General features: G+C 35.9%; 6 protein-coding genes across 6 annotated transcripts; 3 read left to right on the top strand and 3 right to left on the bottom strand.

Annotated features, from left to right (window-relative positions):
- Positions 1-192: 192 nt before the first annotated feature.
- ELE39_002413 (vesicle-associated membrane) lies at positions 193-945 on the bottom strand (the record flags this gene model as incomplete). The annotated part of the gene is made up of 1 exon (XM_067345263.1): positions 193-945. One exon carries the CDS (start codon positions 943-945, stop codon positions 193-195), a length of 753 nt encoding a protein of 250 aa, XP_067202031.1.
- A 750-nt stretch (positions 946-1,695) lies between these two features.
- Positions 1,696-2,376, top strand: ELE39_002412 (ERCC1 excision repair 1 C-terminal domain; the record flags this gene model as incomplete). The annotated part of the gene is made up of 1 exon (XM_067345262.1): positions 1,696-2,376. The coding sequence occupies one exon, from the start codon at positions 1,696-1,698 to the stop codon at positions 2,374-2,376; it is 681 nt and encodes a 226-aa protein (XP_067202030.1).
- Positions 2,377-2,812: 436 nt separating this feature from the next.
- Positions 2,813-4,891, bottom strand: ELE39_002411 (uncharacterized protein; the record flags this gene model as incomplete). The annotated part of the gene is made up of 1 exon (XM_067345261.1): positions 2,813-4,891. The coding sequence occupies one exon, from the start codon at positions 4,889-4,891 to the stop codon at positions 2,813-2,815; it is 2,079 nt and encodes a 692-aa protein (XP_067202029.1).
- A 1,182-nt stretch (positions 4,892-6,073) lies between these two features.
- ELE39_002409 (histone acetyltransferase) lies at positions 6,074-7,723 on the top strand (the record flags this gene model as incomplete). The annotated part of the gene is made up of 1 exon (XM_067345259.1): positions 6,074-7,723. One exon carries the CDS (start codon positions 6,074-6,076, stop codon positions 7,721-7,723), a length of 1,650 nt encoding a protein of 549 aa, XP_067202027.1.
- A 71-nt stretch (positions 7,724-7,794) lies between these two features.
- ELE39_002408 (uncharacterized protein) lies at positions 7,795-10,575 on the bottom strand (the record flags this gene model as incomplete). The annotated part of the gene is made up of 1 exon (XM_067345258.1): positions 7,795-10,575. One exon carries the CDS (start codon positions 10,573-10,575, stop codon positions 7,795-7,797), a length of 2,781 nt encoding a protein of 926 aa, XP_067202026.1.
- A 750-nt stretch (positions 10,576-11,325) lies between these two features.
- ELE39_002407 (membrane occupation and recognition nexus MORN1) lies at positions 11,326-12,423 on the top strand (the record flags this gene model as incomplete). The annotated part of the gene is made up of 1 exon (XM_067345257.1): positions 11,326-12,423. One exon carries the CDS (start codon positions 11,326-11,328, stop codon positions 12,421-12,423), a length of 1,098 nt encoding a protein of 365 aa, XP_067202025.1.
- Positions 12,424-12,522: the final 99 nt, after the last annotated feature.

The raw sequence follows: 12,522 nt of genomic DNA, 5'->3' as shown, positions 1-12,522 counted from the left end.
TATTCTAAAGTAAAATAAAAGTTAACGCAATGATCAAAGTTAAATTGAAAAAAAAAATTTCAATATGGTTAAAATGAATGTTTAGACAAAAGGAGCGATTCTATATTTGGTGGTTCCAATTGATAATTTAAGGTGATTAACACAGACTTTAGGATAACTCCCAATGCCCCGATATACCGATATAAAAACTGATTAGAAGTAGTTGATTAGTTTCAAAGCAAGAATTGCAACAATAATCATGGCAATTATGTGCCAGAACTCAAACCCTTGTGTGATGTTACCTTGGTTCGAAGACTTGAGCTTGGATTCAGATCTATCCAGTTTTTCTCTTAAAGAAACTACCTCCTCCTTGAGCTCATTGCTCTGCTTCTCAAGAGCCAGACAATATTGAACAAGCTCGTCATATTTGTTTTTAAATTCCGAGTCCATCGAACCTGCCTGAGCATTATTACTGGATGAAGATCCAGCTCCAGAAGAAAGAAGTGATGTTGGAACTACCTGAGATGCATTTGAAGAAGCCCCAACTACACTTGATGAGAGAGGCTCATTCACACCCATGTTCTCCTGCTTGAAAATGACTGATAATCTGTGTTCGAAAAGTTGTTCCTTGCTAAGATCCTGCCAGAAATCCTTAGTAAGCTGTTCAACGGAACTATCACATGTTGTAGTTTGGATCAAGAACCTGTGAGAAGGAGAAGCTTGTTCGACAGATTGCAAAGGCTGTAAGATTACTTGAATCTCCTTTGATTGGCCTGCTTGAATCAACCCACTACTCGGTCGCACTAAATAGCCTCTTGGAGCTGTAGTCTTGATCTTGAATGCCACCGTAGAAGATGTAATATTCTCCAAAATAAGAGGAGTTGTCACAGAGCTGTACAAAACAAGCGGAAACTCGAGAGCCTTTTCAGGATGCACTCTCACCAATTTTGCACCTTCCATTGACATTCTTATATATATGTAATTTCCACAGAATATATATAACAATTAAAATCCTCTAAATGTACAATCACACTCTCAAGCAAAGGGGAGTCCCTTACATTTAACTGTGTTTTAATGTACAATTAATATAATTTAAAAATTATGTACCCAGGATACCCAGACGTACACGCTGTCGATTTCATATATTTTAATTTATTTTGAACCAGGCCTTTATGCGCCTTGGAGACATTAAATTGTGTACAGTAAAAAAAATTTGTCGAGCAAAACATGTAGGGTAAATAATTAAAAATGTATTTTTTTTTTCCTTAAAAACTTTTTAATAAAGATTTAAGAAAAAAATTATACTAACGATTACTTTAGTCTTTAAAATCTCAGATTGGCACCTTTATATTTCAAAAGTTTTGGCGGTTTGAACTAGAATAATTAAAGATTTACCCACAGTTAAAGGTAATAGTTTATTATTTTTTTTTTTTAAAGAAAATTGCTATTAAATAGTTAGAAGAAAAAAACTCCTTCAGCAGGAGCTTTTGATTAGAATTAAAATTAACTCCACTGTAAGTATATGACACATTCTTTTCAAATTCGAAAGTAGTTTGTGCAAACTTTACTACATGCAAGTCCTGAACTAAAAGCTTGTAAGATTATATATCCTTGTATCAAAAAATATATCTATATGGATATTGGATAGTTATTAACTCTTTGCCTTGTATTAATCCGACAAGAATAGTTGTAGGAATCATCTCGTTCAAAAAATAAATGTCAAATCAGTGTGAGGATATTATAAGGGAAGAATCCCAGCCTAGGTTTTTTGACGACAAGGCAGGAGAAATGATAATAGCTAGTACTAGACAAAAAGGAAATCCGATACTTGCCTATGTAAGTAATGTCCCTTATGATTTTCAGAATATTGTTCCAGACTTTCTGGTTGGTAAGTATGATGCTGTGGTTTTTATTAGCATTAAGTATCACAAGCTTCACAAGCAATACTTGAGGAAAAGGGTTGAATCCTTACAGAAGAACTATAAGGTCAGAGTTTTATTGTGCCTAGTGGATATTCCACCTTCAGGTGCGATTGATGTTGCTATTTTGGAGATTACTGATATTTGTTTTGACTTGAATATGACTCTGTTTCTCGCATGGAGTCCCAAGGAGGCTGGCCATATTTTGGAGACTTTGAAATCTCATGAGAAATCTTCAAGCGAAAGTATCAGAGGAGGGCTTTCTTTAGACCTGTTTTCTAGAATTAGGGACACCTTGAGCTCCTTACCAAGGATTAACAAAACGGACTCAGAGAATCTTTTGAAGCACTTTGGGTCGATTTCAAATGTGGTGAATGCTTCCGAGGAAGAGCTTTCTAAGATTCAGGGAATTGGTCCCATCAAAGCAAAAGTAATTTCAGAAGTATTTTCCACAGAGTTTTCAGAGTTTAATATTTAAATTGAACGACTATGAAGAGTCAACATAAGTATTAAGAAAAAAGCCGAACTTAACTAAAACTGAATTAGAGTGATATCTAAATACAAAGTTGATTTAGTTATTTATATAATGAATATATTTGCATTTATTGATTAATTGATCAATGAGTCAATCTACACGATTGCATCCATGCCTGACAGTTTAGATGAGAGTTGTCAAAGAGCACTCATATTAACCAACAGGTGAATACTCTAACTAAAACATGATGCAACGGGTGTTAATAGCGAATAAACAATATTAGTGCGACAAACCTGCTTTTTAACTGCTCAAATTTGCTTTCATTAGAGCATGAGATACATAAGAAAAAATAAAGCGTAAGCTAAAAAACCCTGCCTGGAAGATTTGGCTCCAGGCAGGTAAAATAAGAACCTGACAGACTCGTAGTGACTTTTTCACATTAAGTGGATGCCTTGTTGCTGCTCGATGAAACTTCGAGCAGATTTTCTGTTTGTTTGTTTGTGGCCTCGCTTATGAGAGAAGCATCTTCATCTGCTCGGGTTGTACCTGCATTAAAAGTGTCCAAAGTTGCTGGCTGTTGCACAAGTTGATCATTATTAGGTAATAACTGTTGTGTGGGATTAATTTGATTAAACCAAATTGTGGAATCAGGTTGTGGGGGGACGGAAGATGCAGGATTACCACTTTGACCAATGGGAGATACTGGTGACTGGGTAGCTTGGCCTGGTGGAAGGGTCATTCCATAATAACGTCCAAACATATTCATGTTCATTTGTGAAGCTGGGTTCATTGTAGAAACCTGAGGCATCTGTGCTAACAAATTTGCATTTTGTCCCAACATTGGTGGAATTTGTAGCCCAAATGGATTCATGAATGGGCTTGGCAAGAAGGAACTCAGCATTGGGTTAGCTTGAGGAGCAGAATTATCAACTTGGCCAGAAATAGCTGAAGGAAGCATTCCGGTATTCTGTGAAAAGGAATTCTGAAGCATTGCCCATTGTTGCATTGCAGCTGCCTGACTAGCAGCAGAGTAATTACCGTATAAGTTCATTAATAAAGGATTATAGAGCCATTCATATGGACCTGGTGGTATAGCTCCCGTTGGATTCTGCAATCCTGAAATATTTGCTGGGTTAAACTTCGATGAAAATTGAGACAAGGGATCATTCTCCATAAGGCTCTTTGAGGCGATATCCGATGAGTTCTTTAGATAATCTGTAAGCCCTTCTTCAGGAAAGTGAGTGGCTCTTGATTGAAGCAAATGCCTGGGCACATCAGAAGCAGACGTTGATGCAGCAGCAGCAGCCGCAGCAGCAGCAGCAGCCTTTCTTTCCGCCATCCTTGCCCTTTTTGAACTGGAGCCTACAGCACCATTTGGTAAGTGACGACCTTCCGCAGTAACTTGAGACCTGAATCGTTTGGCTACTTCCAAAATTTCACTGATTATTTCTTCTGAGGCATTTGCAGGGACCTTGAAATACTCGAATTCACGGTCTTTGCCGGTGTAATAAACAACTCTCCATCCTTGAGGCTTCTGACTCCAATAGACTCCAGGCACACCACTCTTTCTGACCGCGCCTCTGACTTGTGGTTGAGGGGCTACTGTTGGTTGAGAGGATGTATGGTCTTTAGTTGGGGTCTGGGCCTTACCTGGAGTTGAAGCAATGGCTGCAGCTGCAGCTGCAGCTGCGATGGCTGCTAGCGTATTTAACCCAGAACTCGATCCAAACCCATTTTTTTGCTTTTCTGCATTAGCAACCACATCACGCTGAGAAAGGAACTGTAACACAAGTTCATCCTCAACAGACCTATTCGCTTGGTTTACAGAGTCAGCTGTATATTCGGCAGAATCCCCTAGTTGATGGTTATAGTTAGAGTCCTTGATAATTCCACAGGAAGTCAAAGATGCCAAGAAATTCATTGCATGAGAATACGCCTTTCCTTTTCCCCAACGCTTACAGCTGAACTTTCTAACACTCCACCTTCCATTCTTCGTTTGCCATTCAAGAATCCAGTCTCTACTCTTTGCATCAATCCAGAGTTTATATGGAAGCGATGATTCTGGCATATTAATAGAACCAGTGTGTTCCTCTGCGTTCAATGGAGCGGATTCTCCACCAGCTAACACATTATTAGTGCTTTTTAACTCTATATTTAAGTCAGTATTGTCATCATGAATATAGCTCTCTTCCGCGGCATTTGCTTCCTTAACTTCATCAAAATTTTCCTGTTTCGTTCCTCTTGTATCAATGAAAGCTGACTCATCTAGATTTTCTGATTGAAAGCTTTCTCCCCTTATATCTTCAACCTCACTCTTGTGCTCTTGCATTGGCAATCGGTTTATTGATGCTGAACTAGAATCCAGAATGGCTTCCTCTTTATGTCTAAAATCATCTAATAGTGTATTTACAACATTTGTATCGTCTATTAATAAATCCTTTTCCTGGCTCTCATTATTCAACAGACTTCCTGCTGAAATATGGCCAGAGTCATTCTCAGACATGATGTTATCTTTCATTAGGCTATCAAGTTTTCATAAATTTACAACAAAAGCTTCAACTGTTCAAATCCTGTGCAATGTACCTTAAGCTGTGACAGTGACTTACAGAACAAACTATAATTGAGCTCTGTCGTCCGAAGTAATATAAATAATAATAAATTAAATTGATTATTCAAATTATTATTGTATATATTCTATATATTATTAATTATAAAAAAACTCAACCGATATTGCACAAGATTGTACACAACACAAATAGCTCTCTTGTGCAATGGTCTGTCTGGACTTGTCTGCGTGAATGGCAGTCCGCACAGCAAAGTATACACTCACATTCTGCCACTTAATTGTGACTATTTGCTCACTATTTATCTAATACGTATTGCTATACATCTATCCCTCCGTTTCTATCCCTCTCTTTTTAACTATCCTATCTATATTACTAATTCTTTTTGCCTTATTACTATTTCCTTAGCACTACTTTTAAATACGCCTCGCGTCTCCAGAGTAGGTATCGAGCGGGAAAGACACGTAATAAACAATTTAATTTTTTAAAAAATGTCAATAAAGATATTGTAATGCCCTGCCTAAAGATACCTATACTGAAAAGTTGGTCGAAATTGTATGTGCTGTAGTGACAATAATGAGGTGTGTTTTGAAAAGGATGCACTATTCTCATATTTTAGTTATGGCCAACTTTTGCCATCCACCTTATGGCTGGCTAAATTATGCTTGAAAACTCGTATTATTGGCTTTGAGTAAGAAGGAATATGTTACTTCATTACTTTTTGGGTGACTATTACTTTTGCCACCTTCCCGTTTCGCTTATTTTTTCTATATAACACCCATTACAGTTCATTGATGTACTCTAGATGTGATTAGTACTAATGCATTTTAACAGTAGATCTTGGTTGAATTAGGTTCCAGTCTTTTACATAAATAGTAACTTCAATCTTAAGGTTTATGATCTTGGTTCCTAATGGTTAAATTCCTGTAATTAAAATTTGGGAAATTAATTGTAGCGCAAAATTGTGAAAATTTGAGGGAATCAAATTGAATTAAAAAAATATTCACAGGAAATGGAAAGTGGATTTCTCGCATACATGACTGTATGATAGTGTTCAATAATAGCTTTAGGGAGACAGGATACGAAGTGAAAGTGCATATTTTTAAGATATTTTTTGAAGGGCTTATATTGAAAATATGGCTCTGCGTTCAAGGCAATCCATTAATCAAAAACACCAGGCAAATAATACACCAAATAACACTTCAAATAATAGGGAAACGGCTTCGGATGAGTTAATTTCAACGGAAAATCAAAGGAAGAAGACAAATACAAGAATTTATAGCTCAATCGAAGAGCATCCAGAAAAGACTTTGGGCGAAGGTAAGGAGGATGGAACAGCCTCTACAATAGAAAGCAACCCGCCTATCGACTTTCCGAGTGTGAACCAGTGGGTGCTGGCACTATTTGAAGAGGAAGGTAAAAAGATGCTCGCTCGTGTGGTAGGCTGGAAGCTTTATGGAACTCAGGTCACTCATTTATCTCATTTAGTTGACAAAAAGACAACAGGGAACAAACAAAACTCTTTAATAAAAGTTAGTTCATCGTCGAATGAGTCTCAGATAAAGGAGGACTATGAGTTTTACGTTCATTTTAGAGGCTTAAATAGACGTCTAGATAGATGGGTTAAAGGTAAAGATATAAAGCTTTCGTTTGATATTGAGGAGTTGAATGATCCTGTTTTGATTGAGAGATTTCAGAAACAAGGAATAAAGTTTATATCTTCGTTAGGAGTTTCAAATTCAGCTAATAAATCTGGGAATAAGTCTAAGAAAAGAAATGTGGGGGTTTTGGATATTTCTGATGGAGAAGATCCTGATGAACATGAAGGGATGGACCACTCTGCAATTCTTGACCATGAGGAAACAACAAGACTTAGAACAATTGGTAGAGTTCGTATAGGTAAATTTATTCTAGATACTTGGTACTTTTCTCCACTCCCAGATGAGTATCAAAACGTTGATACTTTACACTTTTGTGAATATTGTTTAGACTTTTTTTGCTTTGAAGATGAACTTATTAAACATCTTTCCAGATGTCAACTGAGGCATCCTCCAGGTAATGAAATATATAGAAAAGATAATATTTCAGTCTTTGAAATTGATGGTGCATTGACTAGAGGATATGCAGAGAACTTATGCTACTTGGCCAAGCTTTTCTTAGATCACAAAACCCTACAATACGATGTAGAGCCGTTTCTATTCTACATTGTGACTGAAGTTGATGAGGAGGGCTGTCACATTGTTGGCTACTTTTCCAAGGAAAAGGTTTCATTGCTACATTATAATCTTGCATGTATCCTAACTTTACCTTGCTATCAAAGAAAAGGTTATGGGAAGCTTCTTGTTGACTTATCATACAAACTTTCACTAAAAGAAGGGAAATGGGGACACCCTGAAAGGCCTCTGTCTGACTTGGGTAGGGCAATCTATAATAATTGGTGGGCCCATAGGATATCTGAATACCTCCTCGAATATTTTAAAAAAAATAGGATAAATGAAAAAGGGAATTCAAAGCAATCTCTCCAAATAAGCAACTACGGAAAGTTTATCGACAATGTTGTAAGAAGTACTGGAATTAGAAGGGAAGATGTAATCCGAATTTTGGAAGAAAATGGAATTATGAGGAACATCAAGGATCAGCATTATATTTTCTGTAACCAAGAATTTCTCAAAAGCATTGTTAGACGTTCTGGAAGACCAGGAATCGCTCTAATTGATAAAAATTTTAGCTGGGTTCCTTTTAGCAGAGCTCCTCCATCGGAAGTTGAGTCACTTCCACAAGAATAGACGAGCTATCGACATAAAAAAATTAAAGCTATTTTAAAGTTACATATATAAATTATATCACTACAATGTGCCTAAATGTTACTATAATTCGCTGGAATTTGGTAGTGCGAATGGTTCTCAAAGTATAATCCATCTGTATTTACCATTGGATTCATGGCAAAAAGATCATTATTCTCAGATCCACCACCTTCATGATAGGCTGCGAATACTGGTGGAGGAATATCTTCTGTGTAATCAATTCCCTGCTCTTGAGTGTTCTCTTTTTCTATAAAAATATTGCTTCTTTCGTATTGGCTGAAATGGCCATTATGAACTCTTTCTTGTCCAAAACCAAAAGCTGGAAAAGAGTCTTCTTGTACTCTGTGAGTTGAAGACGGATGATCCTCATCCTTATGAAGCTCACATGGATGGCTAGTAGCGTGGTCATTTATTAATACCTCTTGAGCTGCACTCACTGCATCGAGACCTTGATTTTGAGTATAATCGTTTTCATGATCTTGAAATTCTTGATTAAACGTACCATTCTGGAATAAATTAAATTGTTGATTTTGAATAAATGTTTCATCATAACTAACCTCAATACTGCTACTCGCAGTACACTGAGGAAAGTTGATTTTCGTATTTAGCTCAATATTCTTATTCTCATCAGAAAAGTTGTCTGCTTGTGTTGCAAGAAACTCATTATCACCATTTGAATATTCCACAATTACCTGGGATTCTTTAAATTTGAGAGTGCCTTGGTTATTTTCTTGGATAAAAGTGTTATCAAAACTTCGATTAGGACTATTGCTTACGGTATTAATTTGTATATTATTTGGATTAGCTTCATTAGCATTAAATTCCCTGGAATTCAATTTACTTTGCAAGTTGGAGCTATCCAATTGCGTGTCCACTCTTCCTTCGTGTTTAATATTCTCCAATGTTGAATTTTGCTGTTCAAATAAATGATCAAGAGTTACACTCAAAGCCTTATAATTGAACTCTATTTGATTTAAAACATCATTTGCAACAGTTTTCAGTTTTCCGTAGTTTTTTTCTGTAAGGATTGAAAGGCAATTATTAACCTGGTCAATAATAGAGTTAATATAAGATCCTTGAATTTCCTCGAAAGTTCTGTTCAGTTCCTCATCCCTGGTTTTTATTCTTTGGAGCAAAGAATGACAAATATCAATTTCTTTTGTAGAAAGATCTTTAGATCCTCCGGCTGATAGTTTTCTCTCCAACTCCAAAATTCGTTGATTTTTCTTATTAATAATTGTCTTAAGAGAACTGATTTGTGTTTCCGGATCATTTGTATCAGGAATGAAAGGGCTTACAGTATCACTCAATGGCGTTTGATAAGTATTAGTGAACTCCATAGAGTTGTTTTGTAAGTCTCTTGATAGCAAGCTAACTTCTTGCAAATTCGTACTATTGTTTCCACTCCTCAATCTCGTATTTTCTTCCAATAGTTTCTTGTTAAAATCGCCAAGCTCAGACAATGCTGATTTGAGTTTATTTAGTTTTTCAAATTCTTTACGCTTATTTTCAACTGTTTTATCCATCAAATTCATAAGTAGATCAACTTTTGGTAATGATGAAGATTTAGATATTGAATTAGGAGCAGTTGGTGGACGGACAACCGATGATATTTGGTGCGGGACTTGAGATATTTTGGAGCTACTTTGGATTTCTGACGAAAAAAAGGAATCTTGACTTATTGGAGGAGCATTCTGGTTTTTAACAGGGGGTTTCACCATATTATTGGCTAGACTAACGTTATTATCAAGGTTTAATTTATTTGAAGGGAAAAATGTGGGTGCAGTTGGGGGTCTAATAGTATCCTTCAACCCAATCATATTTCTTTCGACGTTGTTATCCATGTTTTTCACGGAAACTTCTGGTACATCAAAGTTAATTTGATTATTCTGAGCTGGCTGAGATATATTTAATTTGAATGCAGTGTTAGAACTAATACCTGGAGCTTTTGGTGGCAATCTTGGATTCGACCTACTCGTGTTCTTATTAGAATTAGGTTCTTGAATACCAATATGAGACATTGAATTTTTTCCATTTTGAAATGGGTTCTGAGTTCTAGTAACATCTTGTGATTTATCTTGAAAGTAAGAATGTCGGTAGTCACTTGAGGGGGAACCTATAGATGCTAGCACTGTTCGAGAAATGTTTAATTGTTCAAGTCTTTCCTTATTATCTTGCATTTTCTTGTTGAATGAGGAGTCAGTATCAGAGTTAGCAAAATCTGAAAATGGAACTTTTGGGGGATACGGATTGGATATATTCTGAAAATTAAAATTTGTGTTTGAATTTTGAAGAAACGGCTTTGATATCTGATTTGTAGGTTGCGAGTTGTTAGGAGGTTGAGTGGGCCTTGTATTTTTTGGAGAATGATATTGAAGTCCTCCAGAAATCGAGGAGTTGTTTTGAAACGGGATTGGTGGTGGTGGGAAAACAGGAAGAGGAGTACTCATTGGAATACCATTTGTTTTAATCTGATTAGATGTGCCATTCAAATTCAAATTTCCTGAATTCGCAAAAAAATTGCTCATATCTGGCTTATTATTTGAGCCAGAATCTATATTTATCCTGTTATTAACTCCTATATTACTGGATGATGGTCTGAAACTTTCGTGCGGAAAGCTGGATTTTTTAAAATTTGGTCTATTCAACTCAGAATCCCTATTAGAATTGTCAAACGTGCCATATCCGTCTGAATTTGTAGTTAACATGTTATTAGAGTATGGGCCGACGGTTGTATTCTTCATATCATCAACATTCAATTTCCTTTGGCCCCCTTGGTTACCTGAATTGTATTTTGATCTTAAAGAAGGAGAAATGGGAATCTGGGAATACATAGCCTGCAACAAAATTGAGTATATTACAGATTAATTTAGTTGATTAATGCCTAAATTTAACTCAGCAAAATACTCTTTTTCAATAATATGTAGTTTAACTCACTAATCAAATTACCATTTCAAAAGCCCTTAATGCGCCAAATAACTGAAAAACTTAATAAAATCTAATTAAATAATTAACAAAAAAATATGTAGAAATATTCTCAATAAGCATTTAAATAAAGGAGTAAAAACAATATAACAACTTCAAACATACATTTAAAACCAAGATATAATTTCAAGATTAGCTAGTAATAAATATAAAAATAAGTCTTTAAAAGCAGAACTTTTTATCACTCAGAGTATGTTATTTCTAATAAATTCGAAGTTCAATTATTTCTGCGTTGTTTAATATTAACTTTACTAATTCAATTATCCTAGCATATTTTTGTTTGTTTGTTGGCAACTACCGCGCCGATTGGCGCTAAATGTGGGGAATTTTTGCATGCAATTTGTTTGGGTCTTGTGGCAGCAGCACATCCTACTGACGTGTTAAATTTAAAGTCAAATAAAAATTATTTTTAATATTATTGGGTCTATGAAGAATAGTATTCAATAATATTGAAGTTGCTGGTTATTAATTCAATATTGTAGAAGATTGAATTGTATTTTTCTCCATTTATTATATTTTTTTTGGGAAATATTTGTTATTAAAAAAAGATAATACCAACTGTACGATTATTTCAAATAGCCGGACTTATTAGAAGCAAAATGGAAGCATCCAGTCATTCTTATTCTGGGGATATAAAAGGTGGGCTGTTTCATGGAAGAGGTGTGTTAATTTACTCCAAAAATGAAAAGTATGAAGGAGATTTCGTGATGGGTAAAAGAGAAGGCTTTGGAAAATTCACTTATGCTGATGGAGCTTCGTATGAAGGTGAATGGGTTGACGATAAGATCCATGGTCAAGGAAAGGCAAATTTTTCAAGTGGAAATATCTACGAAGGACAATGGGAAAATGGAAAGATCAATGGATATGGTAAGTTAACTTTCAGCAATGGTGATATATACGAAGGAGAATGGGCTGATGGCAAGATGCACGGAAGAGGTGTGTATAAATATGTAGATGGTGATATTTATTCAGGTGAATGGAGAGATGACAAAAGGCATGGAAAAGGCACTGTAACATATGTAAGCAGTACAGGAGATCAAATTATCGAAAAATATGAAGGAGATTGGGTAAATGGCAAGATGCATGGCCATGGCAAATATGTGTATGTTGACTCTGCTGTATACGAAGGTGATTGGTTTGAAGGTTCTATGCATGGCAAGGGTACATACATTTTCCCATGTGGAAATGTTTATGAAGGTGAGTGGGTTAATGATGTTAAAGAAGGTTATGGAGTGCTGACTTATCAGAATGGTGAAAAGTACGAAGGATATTGGAAGGATGGCAAAGTTAATGGTAAGGGTACTTTGACTTATAGCAGAGGAGATAAATACGTTGGTGATTGGCTTGATGCAAAAAAGCATGGTGAAGGTGAGCTGTTTTACTCAAATAATGACAGATTCAAAGGCAACTGGGTTGCAGACAAAGCATGCGGATTCGGAGTATATACTTACGCAAATGGAAACAGGTATGAAGGATATTGGGAAAATGATAGAAGGCATGGTAAGGGAATATTTTATTGTGCAGAGGATAATAATGTTTATGAAGGTGAATGGGCAAATGGAAGGAAGGACGGCAAGGGAGTCCTTAGATTCGCAATGGGGCATTCAATCCAAGGAGTATGGAAAGATGGCGTTCTCACACAATTCCACAGTCTGCAGTTCCCACCAGATTCACAATGGTCAAACCCAAATTTCTAATCATATATCAAGTCTGTCCAATAGTTAAAATTTTAGATAATAGATAGTGAGGCAATTACATAATTAGAATATAACCACTGATAATATATAATCATCTAG

Source organism: Cryptosporidium sp. chipmunk genotype I (assembly GCF_004936735.1).
Source record: "Cryptosporidium sp. chipmunk genotype I strain 37763 chromosome Unknown contig_26, whole genome shotgun sequence".
In the NCBI taxonomy this organism is placed as follows: Eukaryota; Apicomplexa; class Conoidasida; order Eucoccidiorida; family Cryptosporidiidae; genus Cryptosporidium; species Cryptosporidium sp. chipmunk genotype I.
Note: the sequence above shows the minus strand (reverse complement) of the source record. Positions and strands in the feature narration are given on the sequence as shown.